This window comes from Peromyscus leucopus, chromosome 4 (assembly GCF_004664715.2).
Source record: "Peromyscus leucopus breed LL Stock chromosome 4, UCI_PerLeu_2.1, whole genome shotgun sequence".
NCBI lineage: Eukaryota > Metazoa > Chordata > Mammalia > Rodentia > Cricetidae > Peromyscus > Peromyscus leucopus.
The window spans coordinates 54,325,336-54,345,927 of NC_051066.1; the positions used below are offsets into that span (position 1 = coordinate 54,325,336).

The 20,592-nt window shown below is 42.6% G+C and overlaps 1 protein-coding gene across 1 annotated transcript in view; it reads right to left on the reverse strand.

The window, feature by feature from the left end:
• The window catches only part of LOC114687575 (SEC14 domain and spectrin repeat-containing protein 1-like), a 109,996-nt gene extending 89,936 nt beyond the window's left edge, over positions 1–20,060 (reverse strand). Inside the window, exon 1 of the mRNA XM_037204426.1 lies at positions 19,887–20,060. Coding sequence (XP_037060321.1) covers positions 19,887–20,060 — 174 coding nt within the window. The remainder of the gene's footprint in view (positions 1–19,886) is intronic.
• Between the last annotated feature and the right edge of the window lie 532 nt (positions 20,061–20,592).

The following is a 20,592-nucleotide window of genomic DNA, read 5'->3' on the forward strand; positions in this document are numbered from 1 at the left end:
GTTGGATATTTGAGCTGGGATGGAAGACCAGAAAGCACTAGACGGCCATTCTCTCGTTCGCCACTCCTCCGGCCCTCTTACCAGCCACTCCCTACAAGCGCGGGTCCTACAGGAAATGCAGCTCTGAGGTAGGCCGGGGTAAGCCATTTTTGATTGAACACTTTCAATAATGTGGCTCGTAGATGAATGGAAGGAAACTCTTCATGCTCGCTGTTGTTTGATGTAGCTACTTGATGGAAAACAACTGACGTCCCAGCAACACAAAGGAATCTGATGTATGACGCAGCCGATCCAGGAACACAAGAACTTGGCTGCATCAGCCGAAGGCTTTGTCTACCTGCCCACATTTTCAGGCATAAGGGGGAAATGCCAACGAATCAGCAGACCTAAACTTTCCAGCTGGGTTACTGCCCATTTTTCTCTTCCTGTACAATAATTGTAGTGAGGCTCAGAAAAATATCCTGAAATGGACTATGATAAAACTTACGTTTTCCTATGAGAGAAAAAAAAAAATCTATTACAAAGTTCAGTGTCTTCGGAACTCATCAAAGGTCTGATACATCATCTCTCTCAAAATTCCCCTCCAGGCCGTTTTTGCCGAGTTCCCTAGACACAGACACTGAGGTTGATGGCTGCATCTGGCCCAGGGCGTGCTCTTGGGAGATCCACCTACGAGAACGTGCTGCGGAGAGGAAAGCTGAAATGCAGTCAGTTACAGATAAGGCCTCAACCAGCTGTAAGGGAAGCAAATTAAGGGTGGGGACCAGGCCTTTGTAGTTCCGAATTAACCAGTCATTGGTCACGGCTGCTGTTTGAAAGAGATGTACCCAAGTTTCCCAGCCAAGAACAAGTACCATTGAAAGACACTTTGTGGAAGCCCCTGGGAGTGTCTGCATCAGTCCCAGGACAGGATCTAGGTGGACTTCCAACACATGCGTGACAAGGCCTGCACAATGCGACTTTTCTTCCAGTCCCTGACCTCTCCCTTTAGGTCCACTGGCATCCTCCCTGGTTCCTGACCCCAGGCTCCTAACTCAGGCTCTTTCTTCTTTGGGGCTCCTCTCTTAAATGCTCCTAAAGGGATTATCTATCTATCTGTGTTGGTCTGCTTGGGTTAAGCACTAAAAGTCTTTCATTCTAGAAAACTCCGAGAGCCCTAAATAAGCTAAAATGGTGGTCATCTCAGTCTCCTTAGAAATTCATATTTCTTTCCCTTACCTCCTTCAAGACTTGTTTAGATGTTGTCTTCATTGACCATCCTTTAAAAAACTGCACCCTTTTGCCTGCAAACATATTTTTGAATTCCTTTCTTAGTTTTATGTGTTGATATATTGTGTGCCCCAATATATTGTCCACCCTAATAAAGCTTATCTGAGGATCAGAGGAAAAAGCCAGCCACTATATTAAACATAGAAGTCAGGCAATCATAACACAGGCCTTTAATCATAGCATTTGGGAGGTAGAGATCCATCTTGATCTCTGTGAGTTCAAGGCCACACTGGGAACGGAGCCAGGCATGGTGGCACGGGCCTTAAATTCCAACACTAGTTAACCATAAAGGTCTGGAGGTCTGTACAGACAGACAGGAAGTGACAGAGCTGGGCAGGAAGAGGAAGTGATATAGCTGGGCAGATAGGGGAAGTGAGAGGGCAGGGATGGAAAGGCATATAGGCGTGGGAATACAGGAAGTAGCTCTCTGGAGGCTTAGGAGTTGGTGAGGTGAGGTTGGCTGTGGCTTGTCCTATTCCTCTGATCTCTCTCCTTTCACCCCAGTATCTGGCTCTGGGTTTTTTTTATTAATAAGACCGTTTAGCAATTCATCTTAGAGTTTTATTATTTTCAGTGGTTTGTAACCTATTCTAATACATTGCAGTATTGCTTTATTTCAGTTAGGAACACATATCCCATGGTGACAGTTCTTGGTACATACTAGACACCAGGTTAGTATGTGTTAAAGGGATGAAATAAATAAAAACGTATATCTTTTTCCCAAAGTATTTATTTTATCTTACAGAATGAATGTTTTGCCTCTATGTATGTATGTGTCTGGTGTCCACAGAAGTCAGGAGAAGGCACTGAACATCGTTGAAGTGGAGTTACCATGTGGGTGCTGAGAGCTGAACCAAGGTCTTCTGCAAGAGTAACAAGTGCGCTAAACCACTGAGCTATCTCTTCAGCCCCTAAATAAGCCTATCCAATATGTTGTAGAATATGCTTATAGTTGAGGGTTAGTAAAAAAAAAAAAATACAGTGACTTCTAATGATTAAAGTAACTCAGATTACAACCACTTATCATTGTTAGCTATTTGGTAATTATGCTTGTAAAAGGTCAAATAGATCACACACATTTGCTTGCAAAAGACCCTCAAATCTTCAATAAGCTGCTGCAAAAGGGATTTAAAATGAAGCCGTTCTACTTGGTGGTTAATGGTAATAGCATATCATTTTAAAATTATGGGAAATAGCAAATTACTTCTTTAGAACACACAACTTGCAAAAAATGGGATAATCTCATTGATCGACAGCACTGCCCGTTATGAAATTAATAGGAGATAGCATCATATCCTAAATAATAAGCAGTAGCAGATGACAGGGATGAGACTGAAATTCCTGGAGGTGTGAAATCAGAGTATGAGATTTTTATTATCCTCAGTGGTCCATATTTCCTTCAGTAGGGGCAGGGGGAGAGAAAGTTATCATTTTGAAGAGATAAATATTTATTTGTACACGAAAGAAAGATTTTTAGGAAGTATAATATTCAAACAAGCATTTCCATTCCATGAAATGTCATAGATTTTTGACTCCTATTCCTAAGAACTTAGCCCACACTGAAGTTCCCTGGGCTCTACAGTGAGTAAAATTTGATAAGAAATGTGAAACAGTCTCTTCCAGAATCTTAAATGCACTTTACTGCTTTGGGTTTTTGTTGATAATTAACATCCCTCCAGCCCCTTTCATCCCCTCATCTTTAATGTGAACAGACAACTATTCTCAAACGTGGAAAAAATTTTTAAATCAAAGGTGTAGAAAAGGTTCCTTTCATTTTATTTCTGAAACGGTTTATCTTAGAGAGAGCAAGCGCTAGAGCGAGCGCTGGGAGCAGCCCAGTAGGGAGTGCGTGCTTAGCATGCATGATCACATTGCATCATGAGAGGAATGATGCATAAGCTTCCCATGATTTATACATAGATTTCTGTACAATATGACAGAGTTCAGATTCTAGCTGTATCTTTGATCTGTTTACAGAACCATGGAGGGAGCTAATTAGCCCAAGGACTTTACCTGCAAGCCCCTGGTTACAGCTCAAGACCCAAAGGTTCACTGTTCCAGGCTTATTTTGTTTCCTAATATTTAAAAGGCAATGGCCCAAAAGTTTATTGTATCGTTGTTGCAATTTTATTAAAATTGCAATATTTTACTTTCATGCTTTGCTAGTTTGTTGGCATTATTTTTTAAGTTGTAAGTTAGACTCCAACATGGACTCTAGGACTCTGTGAAGTTTTTTGTTTTGTTTCCTTTTTTGTTTTTGTTTTTGTTTTTCCAGACAAGGTTTCTCTGTGTAGCCCTGGCTGTCCTGGAACCAGCTCTGTAGACCAGGCTGGCCTCAAACTCAGAGATCGGCCTGCCTCTGCTAACTGAGTGCTGGGGTATATTCAGGTCAGAGAGTTTGACTTAGAAGGTAAAGGAATTTGTCATAGACGATGTTGGAGACTGGCAACCTAAGTTTGACCCTCCAAAGCCCACAATGCTGGAAGGAGAGAACTGACTTCCACAAGTTGTACTCTGAACTCCACACATGCTGTGGCCTACAAATATGTGTACACACATACATACACACATGCACACAAAATAAATAAATGAATGAATAAATAAATAAATAAATATGTTGCTGGAGGGCTTCTCTCCAGGTTCCCCAAGCCCCGCAGTCCCACAATCCACTTATAAAATAATCACTCAGACGCTTATATCACTTATAAACTGTATGGCCGTGGCAGGCTTCTTGCTAACTGTTCTTTTATCTTATATTAACCCATTTTTATAAATCTATACCTTGCCACGTGGCTGGTGGCTTACCGGCGTCTCTACATGCTCTTCTCCTGGCGGTGGCTGCAGTCCCTCTCCTCCTTCTTCCTGTTTCCCCAATTCTCCTCTCTCTGTCCCGCCTATACTTCCTGCCTGGTCATTTGCCATCAGTGTTTTATTTACATAGAGTGATATCCACAGGACTTCCCCTTTCTTCTTTTTTTAAAAAGGAAGGTTTTAACTTTAACATGGTAAAATTACATATAACAAAACAATTACCGAGCAAGAATTATAGTTACAATATTAAAGAAGATGTCCTATCTATCTTATATTTGTGAGTTTAAGGTTTTATAGCTAACTTATCTTTTATCATAACTGAGGAAATTACGACTATCTAGTCTTCAACCACATCAAAGACCTGAGAAGGAACATAATGGTACCTGAGAAATGGTAGATGGATGCAAGCAACTTTCGGGAATCTTGCAAGAGTAGACCAAGACAGCTGGCAGCCTGGACAGTCACCTAATGTTTTTCAGCATTGTTGGTGCATTCAAATTGGCTACAGGCCTAGAGTATCTGACAGACCATTTTTAGAAGCAGGAATTTTAAGAGACCATCTTACCCTGTCTTGGCAGAGTACAGTGGTCACTTTCCTTGTGTCCCACTTGTCCAGAAAGGACAGCATTGCATTTGTACTGTCAGCCATCAAGGCAAGGGCAGTTCTTTGCCCAGTAGGCCATTTTGTGCCAAAAGACAAACTTCCAAATGGAAATGTCTTAGAAGCCCAACATTCTGTCGGGATCAATTGGTGCAGCCAGGAGCAATTGTGTCTCACGTCAACAGAATTCTAAGTTATTTAAATGCCATATTCTCTAGGTCTATGAAGTGTTTGAAGATTACCTATCTATCTGAAATATATCTATGTATACCTAGAAGACTTAACTAACATGGCTACAAATATGATTATCATAGATGACTAATTATTAATCTATTTTTTAATTATCCATTACAATTTTAAATGAGTTATATAAACATAATACCTCAAACAAGAATAGAAATATATATATATATATATATATATATATATATATATATACAGTATAACAAAATTAACTTCAAGTTTGTATCAATGAACTAAAATTTATACCAATGTAAAACATTTTAAACATAAACTAAAATCTATACCAATGTAGAACATTTTAAACATAAACTAAAATCTATACCAATGTAAAACATTTTAAACAAGTTGTTCTTTAAAAGTAGGTTCATTAATCTACCCTTTTATCTTATCATCTCCATATCCTATATATCCATATCATATCCCCTTTTCTTTTTTAGAAAGAGATCACATTTATAATCAACCTGTTTTAAATAAAAATATTGGTTTTTCTCTGTCCCACACCAGAGGGCTCTTCTGATTTGGGACACAAGAATCACTTAACCATTTTTTTTTTAAAGCAATATGTCTGGGTTTAGAGGGGGAGTGAGCCAATTCCACCTCTAAAGCCAGCTTGGTATATTTGGGAATTTGGGCGTAGCATCTCTTACTACTTCCTGCTGGAGGGGGCGCTGTATCTTATGGGGATGCAAAGAAAAATTTAGACCTATGGGGTAGTCCGTGAGGCTGTATTGTGTGAACCAGTTGCCTTGAAACCACTCTGGATGTTGGATCATCTGGGCCATGGTGTCATCGGAGTCCTTTCAGGGGGTCTTGGCTGGTGAAACCTGATGTATCTTAATCTGGAACAAGTCCACAGCCTCTGGCTTTCTGTGGAAACAAAAGCAGAACCTCTTTTCCAAAGTAACATATCCTTATATCCAAATTTTGAAGTCAAGGTACCTTTAAAATATACATTTTGGCATAACTCAACAGGTTTTGTAATCAAACATTTTCTTTAGTTATGAATATCAAAGAGAACATAATCCAGATTCTCTGTGTGGTAGCCATCTTTATGTGGCTTATGTTTTATATTACCTTGAGCCTTGAGCCTATTGCTTTAAACTGTACCATTGTAAGCCTGAAACGGCGCTGTGGCTGCTGGCTCCACCCCCTTCAGCTTTTCAACATGGCGGTGGTACGTTTTTTCCCAGCTCCGGGAGTCATCAAGTCTCAGAAATAGTGGGTCTAAGCTTTTATCAAAGCAGCGTGTAGCCCAGAAACCTCTTTTTTTTTTTTTTTTTTTTTTTTTTAAATACTAGTAAAGACTAAATCTACCACACAGCTTAATTTGCCGCTGGCAGATGCCTCATTTCCGCCATACTGCCGGTCAAACGCACCCGCCAGGAACCCGCCAGTGTCCAAACTTGCGTTTTGCCGCATCTAGCTGTCCATATGAGACAAGAAGCAGGAACCTGGTTTTGGCTCTGTTTAGAATTGGTTATTAAATATTCTCAGGTTTAAGGTGGAAACTCGAGCCGTTGGGCGCCATTTGTTGCTGGAGGGCTTCTCTCCAGGTTCCCCAAGCCCCGCAGTCCCACAATCCACTTATAAAATAATCACTCAGACGCTTATATCACTTATAAACTGTATGGCCGTGGCAGGCTTCTTGCTAACTGTTCTTTTATCTTATATTAACCCATTTTTATAAATCTATACCTTGCCACGTGGCTGGTGGCTTACCGGCGTCTCTACATGCTCTTCTCCTGGCGGTGGCTGCAGTCCCTCTCCTCCTTCTTCCTGTTTCCCCAATTCTCCTCTCTCTGTCCCGCCTATACTTCCTGCCCGGTCATTGGCCATCAGTGTTTTATTTACATAGAGTGATATCCACAGCATAAATAAATAAATAATTGGGTAGGTATTATTAGCTATGCTCATGTCATTTTGTGATCTTTCCCCATTTTGGTTAAACAATGACAATTCCCCTAGAGTAACTTGATTCCCAGAGCTGAAGTAACTTGTTTTTCTAGATTCTTGCTCTCTACCCCCACTGACCACCAGCAAGGGTTGATCACAGGGGATGTTCATTGCTGTGGGATGTTCTGTATGTTAAATGTGTTGCTCTGATTAGTTAATAAATAAAATACTGATTGGCCAGTAGCCAGGCAGGAAGTATAGGTGGGACAAAGAGAGAAGAGAATTCTGGGAACAGGAAGGCTGAGACGCTGCCAGCTGCCGCCATGAGTACCAACATGTAAGATAATGGTAAGCCATGAGCCATGTGGCAAGGTGTAGATTTATAGAAATGGGTTAATTTAAGATAGAAGAACTAGACAAGAAGCCTGCCACAGCCATACAGGTTGTAAGTAATATAAGTCTGTGTGCTTACTTGGTTGGGTCTGAGTGGCTGCAGACCTGGCGGGTGAGAGAGATTTGTTCTGCCCTGGGCCAGGCAGGACTGGAGAAAACTCCAGCTGCAGTTCATTGATCACCTGACATGCTTCAGCTCACCAGTCACATTGTTTCCCAAGCCACCCCTAGCAATGGCTAACCACAGACCCAAACAGGAAAGATTTTAGCTCCCTTCCCTCTGCGCCTTTTCTGCCCTGTAACTCCCAGCCTGGCAGCCGGCAATGAGCTACAGGCCCCTCCACAGGCATGCTTTTCCTGAATAAAGCCCGTGCTGTCCTTGAATTTCTCATCCCTCTGTCTGTCTTTCTCATCACAGTAGCATTAAGGGAAAACTATTTCCTTCTGGTCAATGAAATCTCTGATGTACGTAGAGACCCGACACTCTGCATAAGCAGACCCACCATAAGCCAGGTTAAAGAGCTGGGAGAAATAATTCTCTGTTTAATTCAATAATGTACTTTTCCTTCTCAGAATGCCTGACCCCAGGGAAGTCCCTTACAAAGTTGCAGCCATGCAGCTTTTTTAAAGAAAAAGCTTAACTCCCTCCCTCCGTCCCTCCCTTCTTCCTTCCTTCCTTCCTTCCTTCCTTCCTGTGTGTGACAGGGTCTCCCAATGTAGTCCTGGCTGACCTGGAACTTGGTATGTAGACGAGGTTAGCCTTGAACTCTCAGAGGTCCATTTGTCTCTGCCTCACAGTACTGGTATTAAGGTGTGCACCACCGTGCCCCACCAGGCTCTTTCTCTTTTCTAAATACGCTCTCCCTGACCCTTTGGGCTTCACTCTTCCTCAAAAGCTTCCCTCCTGGCTGCCTGGCTGCTGGGGCTGACCTCCACGCCAGCTTCAATCAAAGGATATGGAGTTGTCTCCTGCTCCTCTCCATCTCCCTCCTCCAGCAGCAGCTGAGATTTAGAGCTTGCCTATTTGGGCGTTTTCTTTTAAACTCTCTAATAAAATTGTCTACAAGTCCTATTAGATTTATTGTTAAGTTCTTACATTAACAAGACTAAAAACCCCAAGAAGGGAACCTTGATTTCCTGCATAACACGGAGATTCCCCAAAGGGATTCTCCCAGATTTCAGGTGACATTCTCATAGCCCTTCCAGGTACCACATGGGCTGTGCAACCCTTACTCTTCTGCAACTCAGATCTTGAAGATCTCAAGATATGACAGTATTTAATGATTGGGACTTTAAGGGGGTGCTTAAACAAGGTCTAAGATCCTAATCTAATACATAGTAAGCCCAGGGACTCTACATAGAACTAAGGATACAGTGAGCAAGCAGACCTCTTATAAGCCAAGAGAGGCCCAGGAAAAACTTAACTCTATAAAACCTCCTCTTACTTCTGGCCTCCAGAACTGTGGGAATGGGAGATCTGGGGTTCAAGCCGCCATCCTGTGGCACTTTGCTATGGCAGCCCAGGCAGATGAATGCTCTGCACATTCCAAATGTGGCAGTCGCTAGCCTTTGTTATAACAGATGCATCACTTCCCCTTTAGTCTCTGAGTGAAACGCAGTTTCATTTTTGTTGGCTCATCTGTGCATGCTGGCCCAGTGTCTGTGTGAGGTGTATCTGCAAACATGCTTGGTCTCCTTCCTTCTCCACGCTTCCCTCTTCATGTCCTCCTTGTGTTCCACTTCAGCGCTTCCCTTCCCAGGGGTTTTGAAATGACCCCCATGCTGAAACCAGAAGTCTTAGGTATATGAAGTGGGGGAAGAGCATGTTGTTTTACTTGGAATGGAAAAAAATGATGCTGAGGTATATGTGGGACTAGGTAGTACTGGATTCTCCGAAGAGAACAACATCCTTCCTTGCCTGATCAATACACTTATTTAAACAGACTTCTAATTAATTCAACTTCTCACCATGTAACAATTTTACATTTCACCACCTCCATACACATCTTTCTTATACTCTCCTCCTTGCAAATCAGTATTTCTCATTTCTCTCCTATTTCTATATCCATCCTTTTGGAATAAGTTTCCTGTCTAGAATCTGACCTGTGGAACTATGCTCCACTCCAAATTACTCCTATTGTATGAGAATTTGAAAATACTTATCGTGCATGAACACAGACTTTCAAACACAAAACTTTCAATCAATGCCTTGCCTTAATGACTCTGTCTTACAGAACACCTGTTTGCTATGTTTTAGATGAAAATGCTTAGGGGAAAAATGGTGCCAAGTCTTGTTTGTGCAAATAAACAACCACTATCTGTCCCCCACAAACCGCCATACAGATGGGTAACTAGCTTAGTTATGCAACTAAAGTTAGTTATGCAGTTACAACCTACAAACTTACCAAATTACTCATAATGCATGGGTATTTGAGCATGTCAAAAACATATCAGAAAAAAACAAAAAAACAAAAAAAAACCCGATCATGCCCATGAACTTGTTGAACATACCAGAACACTTTAGGTAGTGATGTGACCCTCCCCGCTAATCACACACACAAAGGGGCCCTTTATATTGTTGAGTTATGGTATCACCCACTGGCCCTCCAGCAGAGCACCTAATGCATTTGGTATGGAATTGACAGGCAACCGGTTATCATATTTGTGGCCCCTGGGACTTAGCTCAGTATGATGCCCCCATGTGAACTGTCCTTTGTGCCTTGGGCCAACTATGCATTTCCTTAAGCCAGCCCTGTACTTCCTCCTTGAGAGCTTGTTGTGGTGATATTTTGTTTGTGCTCTAACAAATCTTCCCATAACAGAGTGTGGAGCTAGCCACTAGAGAGGCCAGGCAGTGGTGGCACACACCTTTAATCCTAGCACTTGGGATCTCATGCCTTTGATCCCAGTACTTGGGAGGCATAAGTCTTTAATCTTAACACTTGGGAGAAGGAAACAGGAAGTGATATGGCTGGGTGGAGAGAGGAAGTGATAAGGCGGGGTGGAGACAGGAGCTCGGCCCTTTCACTGTGAGGATTCCTAGAGGTCTTTCACTCTGATATCTGACTCTGGGTTTTTATCATTACGACCAATTAGAATTCACGCTACAGGTTGTTATGTGAGAATATGGCTGGAACCGGAGCCGTGGACACTCATTCACTAGCCAGTTGGACTCAGCGGCTCATCCCCTTCTCATGCCTTAGCCTGGTTTCTGCTGGAAATCCTTTACAATGTCTTTAGACTAGCAGCTTGAAGGTGTCCTATTTCCTAGGATTCCTATTGATACAGTTCTCTCTCTCTCTCTCTCTCTCTCTCTCTCTCTCTCTCTCTCTCTCTCCCTTCCATCCCTCTCTCCCTCCCTCCCTCCCTAATCTCTCTTCCTTTTTCTCCTCCTCCCTCCCTCTTAAGTTCCATCTAAAACCCTCTCTGTGGTCCATGAATTTCATATTTCAAATTCCCAAGAACCCTAAATCCACTGTCTCAGGGTTGCTTTGGGGACTGTTGACTTTCCCAGGACCTTAGAGTCCCACCACACCCCAAAACTAATCTAACTAAAGCAGAGACAACCCTGTCACCCCCGAAGACACTTCAGTGTCCTCTATCAGCATGAGCTCCGGCTTGCTCTGGCCTTCACCAAGTTTTCAGCCTTCTGAACACTGCTGCTTTGACTCTGTGGCATACACATGCCTGCCCATATTTGTGTGTGTTGTGTAGCTCCACATTTAGGAGGTACCCCTCTGTCTGAACACTGGTCACCCCAAGGTTTGCAAACACAGGGGTGTGCCAGTGGATTTTGTGGCTTCAGAGCTAAGTGTGGTTAGTAGAGGATCCTGGAGCACAAATGCTGGAGACTACTGAACTGAAGGCTGAGTGCTGTCAGGCGTCAGAAAAACTCAGCACTAACCTAAATGGGAGAAAAAGCAAGTCTCCCAGTTGAAACAGTCCCTCCTGGAGGCAGGAGGAGGTACGATGGTCATTAGATTCCTGAAGTAAAGAAAACAGGGGTCCAGGAAATAAAACAAAATTTACAAGCCTTATGGTGCTATGAAAAGTTACAAGATTCACAAAGCCCCACCCTCCGCACAATGCTATATAAGCAGTAAAATTGTTGTGATAAGGAGCTTTCTAAGGAGAAGCTTTCCATTGGCCAAGTCGGAGCCATGCATGATGCCTGCAAGTCAAACAGGAAGCTCCGGGGACCTAGCCTTCATGCGTCATCACCCATCCTGGGGTGGGCTTTTTGTGATCCCAGTCACCTCACTAGTTCACAAAGTTAGACGTGTGTGGTGTGGTGGTTTGAGTGAGAATGCCCCTCCTCACCGCCCCCACCCAAGCTCATATATTTGCATTCTTAGTCCCCAGGTGATGGGGACTGTTGGGAAGGATTAGGAGGTGTGGCCTTGTTGGGGTAGGTGTGTCCTTGTTGGAGGAGGTATGTTGCTTGGGGTGGGTTTTCAGGTTCCAAAAGCCCAGGCTGTACCCAGTGCCTTTCTCTCTGCCTGTGGATCAGGATGTAAAGCTCTCGGCAACTGCTTCAGTGCCACACCTTTCTGCTCCTCACCGTGACGATAATGGTGAAACTGTAAGCAAGCCTCCAAGTAAATGCTTCCTTTTATAAGAGCTGCTTAGTTAGCCATGCTGTCTTTGCAAAGCAATAGAACAGTAACTAAGATACACAGAACAGTTTCTTAAGTCTCTGTCTGTACCCTCTTTGGGATGAAGAGACATTTGTTCACACCTCCCTAGGAAAAGCCACACAACTCTATGTGTGTGTGTTATGTGTTAGTTAAAATTGGTAACTACAATTGGAATAAAAGAACTGTGATTGTCAGTGGCTGTATCTACCAAGAGAAACCAGTACTGCTGGTGAGCTGAAGCCAGTGAAGTTGACAGAGCTTGTAGATTTATTATATCCAATAAATTCTGACAGTGTGCAAAAACATACAAATCTTCACTTCTATTGCTGGCATAATATGGTCACGACACTAACCATTTCCACCTACTAGAAATCATAATACAACTTGGCAAACAGTAGGCACTCATACATGATTGATGAATATATGTTATCAGAAGATATCTTGACAGTTTCTACTTATCTCCATTCTTATAACTGTGGCCCTGGTCTGAGCCTCATCATGTCTTTTCTGGGTCATGATGGGGGTTCTTTATTGCTCACTCCATTCCCCATGTTCCTGATAGTCCATTCTCTACACAGCAGTATTGGCTCTTTAAAAAAAAAGAAAGAAAGAAAAATGAGACATGACTATCACTGTCCATTTCACTAAATTCACATCAAGGTTTTAAATACAATGGCCTGAATGGCTCTTTGTCATCTGCCTTTATCCCAACTCACCCATTCTGCCTTGGTCCCTGCTGGACCTCAAACACATCAGGTAAGTTCCCATTTTTAGTTCTCTGTACAAGTCCTTCCCTTTGATGCATTTCTCTGTTATGAGCATCCTTGGATTCAGCTTGACATGACTCCAGTCATCTTGAGCTGCCAGCGCTACAACTGCCATGACTATACCAGAATAACCCTAGTCAGTTTTTCCCACTTAGTTTCCCAGCAAACTATAAATAGACAAAACTAACTGTTAGAATGGTATGTGGAGCTTACAGCTGGACCCCGGGGTCAGAAATGTGCCTGACTCTGATATAGCGTAAGATAAACCAAATACATTCTGGTTAGGATAAGGTCACACACACATACACACACACACACACACACACACACACACACACGTCATACACACGCACACACACACACCATGTACAACACACACATCCTTCTGACACAAATTTCAGGCATTCACTTGTTCTTGCTACCTTTAAGACCATAAGCCAGGTTAATAAACCCATCAATAAATTACACTGTTGAATTATGAGGTGAAATAGCAATTAGAAGATGCCTATGTGTTACATGGTGAATAAAAACCATTAAGAAGACAAAGAATTGTCTCTGTTCCTGAGAGAGGGGATGGGAAGGGCATCAGAAATCACAGGACAGCTGAAGAGCGGAGAGACAGAGAAAGGCAACCCTGTGGAAAGGAGGAAGCGGGTACAGATTGAACCATGGATAACTAACTAGCAGAGGGGTGATGAGGAAGGAATGGTACACAGTAGCCTCTCCAGAAGACAAGTCAGAAGACCAGCAGTGCTACCCACCAGTGCACTGTCTTTGTGAGATTCAAATCCAGCCAGGGGTTTTGGTGAGCTGGTGACTCCTCTGCCTTGATGAGTTAGAAGTGGAGAGGATGTCTGTTTACATTCCTCATGACTCAGAGGGCTGTCATGAAGTGCTTTTCATGAGAGAGAGCATTTTAGTTAAGACTGAGCTATCCAAGTCATTGTGCCTGGGGTCAAACTATCACAGTCTCTGAGTAAGAGACAGATGTGAAAGGTGGACATGGAAAGGGAGAGAGTTGAGTGCTTCTGCTGGGACTCTTGGCTGGTAATGTAGGTGAGAACCCTGTCCTTCATGGTAGATGGGTCACCTGAGGATACCTGCTCAGTCTGACAGTGCTGAGCCTGAGGTCAAGTGGCCCAACCTCTGGAAACACCTACCTGCTGCAAAGTCTGCTGCTGCCAGGCCTGAGAACGTCAAAGCTCCATCTGAGGATCTGCCATCCACAGCTTCCTCCTCCATCCAGAGCTGGCTTTAAAGGTGAAGACCAGTCCATCGTCACAGGTAACAATGCTGAGTTTGCTTGTCCTCTCAACACATCCTGCAGGCACCCTTCTGTTTGCACACTAGTCACCTGGGGGTTTGCAAACCTGGGGGCGTGTCAATGGAGTTTGGGACTTCAGACACAAGTGTGGCCAGCAGAAGATCCTAGAATGCTGAGAACGGAAGCTAGTGAGCCGAAGACTGAGCTCTGTTGGGCATCAGAGAAAGCCAGCGCTAGCTAAATAGAAGAAAAGCAAGCCTCCAAATTCACTTAGCCATCCAGCTGTGCCCCAACTGTCAGAGTCCAGCTGTGGAGAACCCAGGAAGAAGCCGCTAAATTTGACTTTCCTTATTCGCTTTTCTTTGTTTTAATCCCTGCATGTCTCCCTTTCTAGTACATGTAATAGTACTTTTGAAATTGCTATTTTATAATAGTTTATTAAATCTTTGAGAACTTCATACAATGTACAGTGATTATATTCAGCCAGACTCTTCCCCTAACTCCTCCCACATCTTTACCCCATCCCCAACTTGGTGTTTCTCTCTCTCTCTCTCAAAGAACCCACAGGCTCTAATTTGTGTTGTACATATAGTCCTGGGTGTGGGCCGTCCACTGAGGTGAGATCAATGTAACAGGAGCAAGTCTTAAAGAAAACCAACTTTATTCTGGTAAAAATGATTTTATCTTTTAATTTTTTAATTCTGTTTCTTATATTTATCTAATTAATCTATTTAATAATTTTATGCATTTTTATAGGACAACCAGATCTTTTAATGACTTTCCTGCTTCATAACATTTTTTCCATTTCTTCTTCTCTTTCCTTCCTTTTATTTAACCTTATTTCTCTTTTCCATGTTCTCTTTATTTTATTCATCTAATACTTTTGGACTAAATTTTTTGTTTCATAGCATAGTTGTATTAGTCATGGTTCTCTAGAATAGAATTTATAATATGAAATATATATGTATGTGTATATACATATATATATGACTTATTAGAGTGGCTTACAGGCTGTGATACTGCCTGTGCAATGTCCAAAAATGGCTGTCTAGCAAGGAAAAGTCCAAGACTCCAGTGGTTGTTCAGTCCATGAATCTGGATGTCTCAGGTGGTCTTCAGTATACACCAGAATCCTGAAGAAGTCGGCTCTAATGAGGAATGGACTTGACAGAAAGAGTGAGAAGATGCGGTCAAAGAATGAGCAAGCTTCCTTCTTCCATGTCTTTTATACAGGCTACCAGCAGAAAGTGTGGCCCAAATTAGAGATGGATTTTCCCATCTCAAAAAATCCACATTAAAAGTGGTTCTTCCCACTTCAAATGATTTAATTAAGAAAAAAAAAAAAAGCCACACAGGTGCACCTAAGTGCTTGGATTTAGTTCATTCCAGCTGCAGTCAATTTGACAAAGGAGAATGGCCATTATAATACTCTAAATTGTTTTTTCTTCTTCTTGTTCTATAGTAATTGGTGGTATGTTCATTGTCTTTGTCTATTTCTTTATCTCGTTCTGTTTGTTGTTATTACCGTGGTTGTTTTCTCTTTTGGGGGTGGCACTGGGGACAGAGCCCTCAAGAGTTTGCTGCTCATTAAGGAGATGTCCAATTAGAGCCGAACAGATATCTACACCACAGGTGTGCTACTCACAACAAAGAACTCCGAGAAACACACAACAGGATGCATCCAAGAGCTCATTACTCTCAAGTACTGAATCCAAAGGTCCTCAAACAGTAGACATGGCAGACAGAGTTCCAATGCCACTACTAAAAATAGGCAACAACAGTCAACAAGTCAATGAATGAGGTAAGGAAATTACTTCAGGATGCACATAAGGAAGCCAGCAACACAGGAGAGCAAGGGAGCAACATTAATGAAATGGAGATGTTGGAAGTGAAAAACCAGATGAATCAAGTGAGAAGCAGAGTGGAAAGCGTTACCAGTAGATTAACCAAGGACACGAAAGCTGTCAGGGAGGGAGGATCGGAGGAGGAGTACAATATTCAGACCCCACGAAGACAGGGAAGAAGCCAAGCCTTGGGAGTCAAGAACTCTGAGATCAACCGACTTACAAAGGCAAACAAGCTGGACCACCCAGCAGAAACCTTAGCATCCAGGGCAGCAGGGATGGGGTGACACACCACTTAAGATGGGCTTCGTAGGAGGAAACGTTCTCAACATCCTGCCCTTCTTGCCTAGTTTCCTGTGACTCCATCCGCCTCTGGTCTTCCCCTCTGTTGCTGTTTATACCACTTCTGTCTTCTGTGTTTTATAATCTCCATTTTCTGTAATCCCTAACTTCTTTCTCATCTCTAAGTTGCTAGGCCATACATCCAGTAGACCTTCAGCTTTCCTTTGAAGTCGATATCGTGGGCCATTCTTGGGTCTCTGTGCTGGCTATCTTCCTTTCCTCCCCTCAGTAGCAAGTACTTTGAGCCCCCCCACCTCTCTTTATTTCTGTGTATCCTTTGAAGAGAGGAAAGCATGTGTGTCCTGTGCCTTAAACATACTAGCTGTGCTATATGTTGAGGTTTTCCATAGGAACGTTTCATCCCCCGAATGTCACACTTACCAAGTCTGAAATGTCTTTCCTGCTGTGGATATTGTTCTATATAAATAAAACACTGATGGCCAGTGACCAGGCAGGAAGTAGGTGGGACAAGGAGAGAGGAGAATTCTGGGAAGCAGAAGGCTGAGGGGTGAGACACGGCAGCCACCGCCAGGAGAAGCAACATGTGAAGACGCCGGTAAGCCACCAGCCATGTGGCAAGGTATAGATTTATAGAAATGGGTTAATTTAAGATAAAAGAACAATTAACAAGAAGCCTTCCACGGCCATACAGTTTATAAGTGATATAAGCATCTGAGTGATTATTTTATAAGTGGATTGTGGGACTGTGGGGCTTGGGGAACCTGGAGAGAAGCCCTCCAGCAACAAATGGCGCCCAACGGCTCGAATTTCCACCTTAAACCTGAGAATATTTAATAACCAATTCTAAACAGAGCCAAAACCAGGTTCCTGCTTCTTGTCTCATACGGGCAGCTAGACGCCGCAAAACGCGGGTTTGAACACTGGCGGGTTCCTGGCGTGTGCGTTTGACCGGCAGTATGGCGGAAATGAGGCATCTGCCAGCGGCGCATTGTGCTGTGTGGTAGATTTAGTCTTTACTAGTATTAAAAAAGAGAGAGAGAGAGAGACAGAGAGAGGTTTCTGGGCTACACGCTGCTTTGATAAAAGCGTAGACCTACTATTTCTGAGACTTGATGACTCACAGAACTGGCGGAAAACGCCATGTTGGTAAGCTGAAATGCGGAGCCAGCAGCCACACGGCCGTTTCAGTCTTAAAATGGTGCAGTTTAAACCAATAAGCTCAAGGTAATATAAAAAATAAGCCACGTAAAGATGGCTACCACACAGAGAATCTGGATTATGTTCTCTTTGATATTCGTAACTGAAGAAAAACATTTGATTGCAAAAGCTGTTGAGTTATGCCAAAATGTATATTTTAAAGGTACCTTGACTTCAAAATTTGGATATAAGGATATGTTACTTTGGAAAAGAGGTTTTGCTTTTGTTTCCACAGAAAGCCAGAGGCTGTGGATTTGTTCCAGATTAAGATACATCAGGTTTCACCAGCCAAGACCCCCTGAAAGGTCTCCGATGACACCATGGCCCAGATGATCCAACATCCAGAGCGGTTTCAAGGCAACTGGTTCACACAATATAGCCTCAAGGACTACCCCATAGGCTTAAAATTTTCTTTGCTTCCCCATAAGATACAGTGCCCCCCTCCAGCAGGAAGTAGTAAGAGATGCTACGCCCAAATTCCCAAATATACCAAGCTGGCTTTAGAGGTGGAATTAGCTCACTCCCCCTCTAAACCCAGACATATTGCTTTAAAAAAAAAAATGGTTAAGTGCTGTGGGATGTTAATGTAGGCAGGAAAGATAGGCGGGTCTAGCAGAGAGGAGAAATAAAAAGGGACAGGAAGGCAGAGGGAGCTGCTGCAGCCGCCGCAATGACCAGAGACGCTGCAGCCGCCGCAATGACCAGACATGCTGCAGCCACCGCCATGACCCGCAGCATGTGAAGATGCCGATAAGCCACCAGCCACGTGGCGAGGTATAGATTTGTAGAAATGGATTAATTTAAGATAAAGGAACAGTTAGCAAGAAGCCTGCCACGGCCATACAGTTTGAAAGCAATATAAGTGTCTGTGTTTACTTGGTTGGGTCTGAGCGGCTGTGGGACTGGCGGGTGGCAGAGGTTTGTCCTGACTGTGGGCAAGGCAGGAAAAACTCTCAAGCTACAGTTAAGAGATTCTTGTGTCCCAAATCAGAAGAGCCCTCTGGGGTGGGACAGAGAAAAAACAATATTTTTATTTAAAACAGGTTGATTATAAATGTGATCTCTTTCTAAGAAAGAAAAGGGGATATGATATAGATATATAAGAGGATATAGAGATGATAAGATAAAAGGGTAGATTAATGAACCTACTTTTAAAGAACAACTTGCTTAAAATGTTTTACATTGATATAGATTTTAGTTTATGTTTAAAATGTTTTACATTGGTATAAATTTTAGTTAATTGATACAAACTTGAAGTTAATTTTGTTATACTGTATATATATATTTCTATTCTTGTTTGAGGTATTATGTTTAGCTCATTTAAAATTGTAATGGATAATTAAAAATAGATTAATAATCAGTCATCTATGATAATCATATTTGTAGCCATGTTAGTTAAGTCTTCTAGGTATACATAGATATATTTCAGATAGATAGGTAATCTTCAAACACTTCATAGACCTAGAGAATATGGCATTTAAATAACTTAAAATTCTGTTGATGTGAGACACAATTGCTCCTGGCTGCACCAATTGATCCCGAGAGAATGTTGGGCTTCTAAGACATTTCCATTTGGAAGTTTGTCTTTTTGGCACAAAATGGCCTACTGGGCAAAGAACTGCCCTTGCCTTGATGGCTGACAGTACAAATGCAATACTGTCCTTTCTGGACAAGCGGGACACAAGGAAAGCGACCACTGTACTCTGCCAAGACAGGGTAAGATGGTCTTTCAGAAATCCTGCTTCTGAAAATGGTCTGTCAGATACTCTAGGCCTGTAGCCACTTTTAATGCACCAACAATGCTGAGAAACATCAGGTGACTGTCCAGGCTGCCAGCTGTCTTGGTCTACTCTTGCAAGATTTCCGAAAGTTGCTTGCATCCATCTACCATTTCTCAGGTACCATTATGTTCCTTCTCAGGTCTTTGATGTGGTTGAAAACTAGATAGTTGTAATTTCCTCAGTTATGATAAAAGATAAGCTAGATATAAAACCTTAAACTCACAAATATAAGATAGATAGGACATCTTCTTTAATATTGTAACTATAATTCTTGCTTGGTAATTGTTTTGTTATATATAGTTTTACCATGTTAAAGTTAAAACCTTCCTTTTTTAAAAAAAAGAAAAAAGGGGAAGTGCTGTGGATATTGTTCTATATAAATAAAACACTGATGGCCAGTGACCAGGCAGGAAGTAGGTTGCCAGGCAGGAAGTAGGTGGGACAAGGAGAGAGGAGAATTCTGGGAAGCAGAAGGCTGAGGGGTGAGACACGGCAGCCACCACCAGGAGAGGCAACCTGTAAAGACGCCGGTAAGCCACCAGCCACGTGGCAAGGTATAGATTTATAGAAATGGGTTAATTTAAGATAAAAGAACAATTAACAAGAAGCCTTCCACGGCCATACAGTTTATAAGTGATATAAGCGTCTGAGTGATTATTTTATAAGTGGATTGTGGGACTGTGGGGCTTGGGGAACCTGGAGAGAAGCCCTCCAGCAACATTTCCTGCTCCTCTTGTGCCTCCCACATCTCTACAGCTCAGAGCAGGATGCCATCATGTACTCAGAAATCTGAAGTCAACATCAGTTCTTCACCTCATCTATGCCCATACCCCCTAGTCCATTAGCAATTCCTATAAAATCACTTCCAAAACATGCCTCCTACCAATCTAGTCTCCACTGCCGTTTTCACCTCCTGTGCTGGGCTGGTCATCTGCCTCCTGAGGAGAGGCTCCTTACTTCTCTTCTTGTTCCTTGTGAGATCTTGACCCTCTGGACCCTCTTCTCCCCCCATATTGTATTTCAGGTTCTCCTCATATTCTCCTTGGACCATCTCCATAGCCTCTCTTCTTTCATTCTGTTCCTGTCTCCACTTACTTCCAGTTGGATCTTTTTTTAAATATGTGGGACCCATGCCTTCATCAAGATACAGCAAAGCTGATGGCTATGCCTGCAAACCTGTTTCCCTGCCTTGCTTCTACCACACATGGTTGCTTTATGCTTCTGCTTGGGGCTCTTAAAACCACAGACTGTTATTTGTCTACTCTTCCCCTTTAGTTTAAGATTTTTATTGGAGGATCCAGAGAGATGGCTCAGTGGTTAAGAGCACTTGCTGCTCATCCAGAGGACATGAGTTTGATTCCTAGCACACATGGACTGCTAATAATGACCTGTAATTCCAGCTGCAGGGGATCTGACTCTCTCTTCCACTCTTAGGGGGCACACAAGTGGTGTACACGCACATAGACATACACACATAAATAAAAATAAATTTCTTTTAAAAAGTCTGTTATTTAAGGTTTTATTCCGTCTAGGAAACACAGCCCTTCATCCCCTGATTTCTCACAATTCGAGCCACAGGGCTCCTGAGT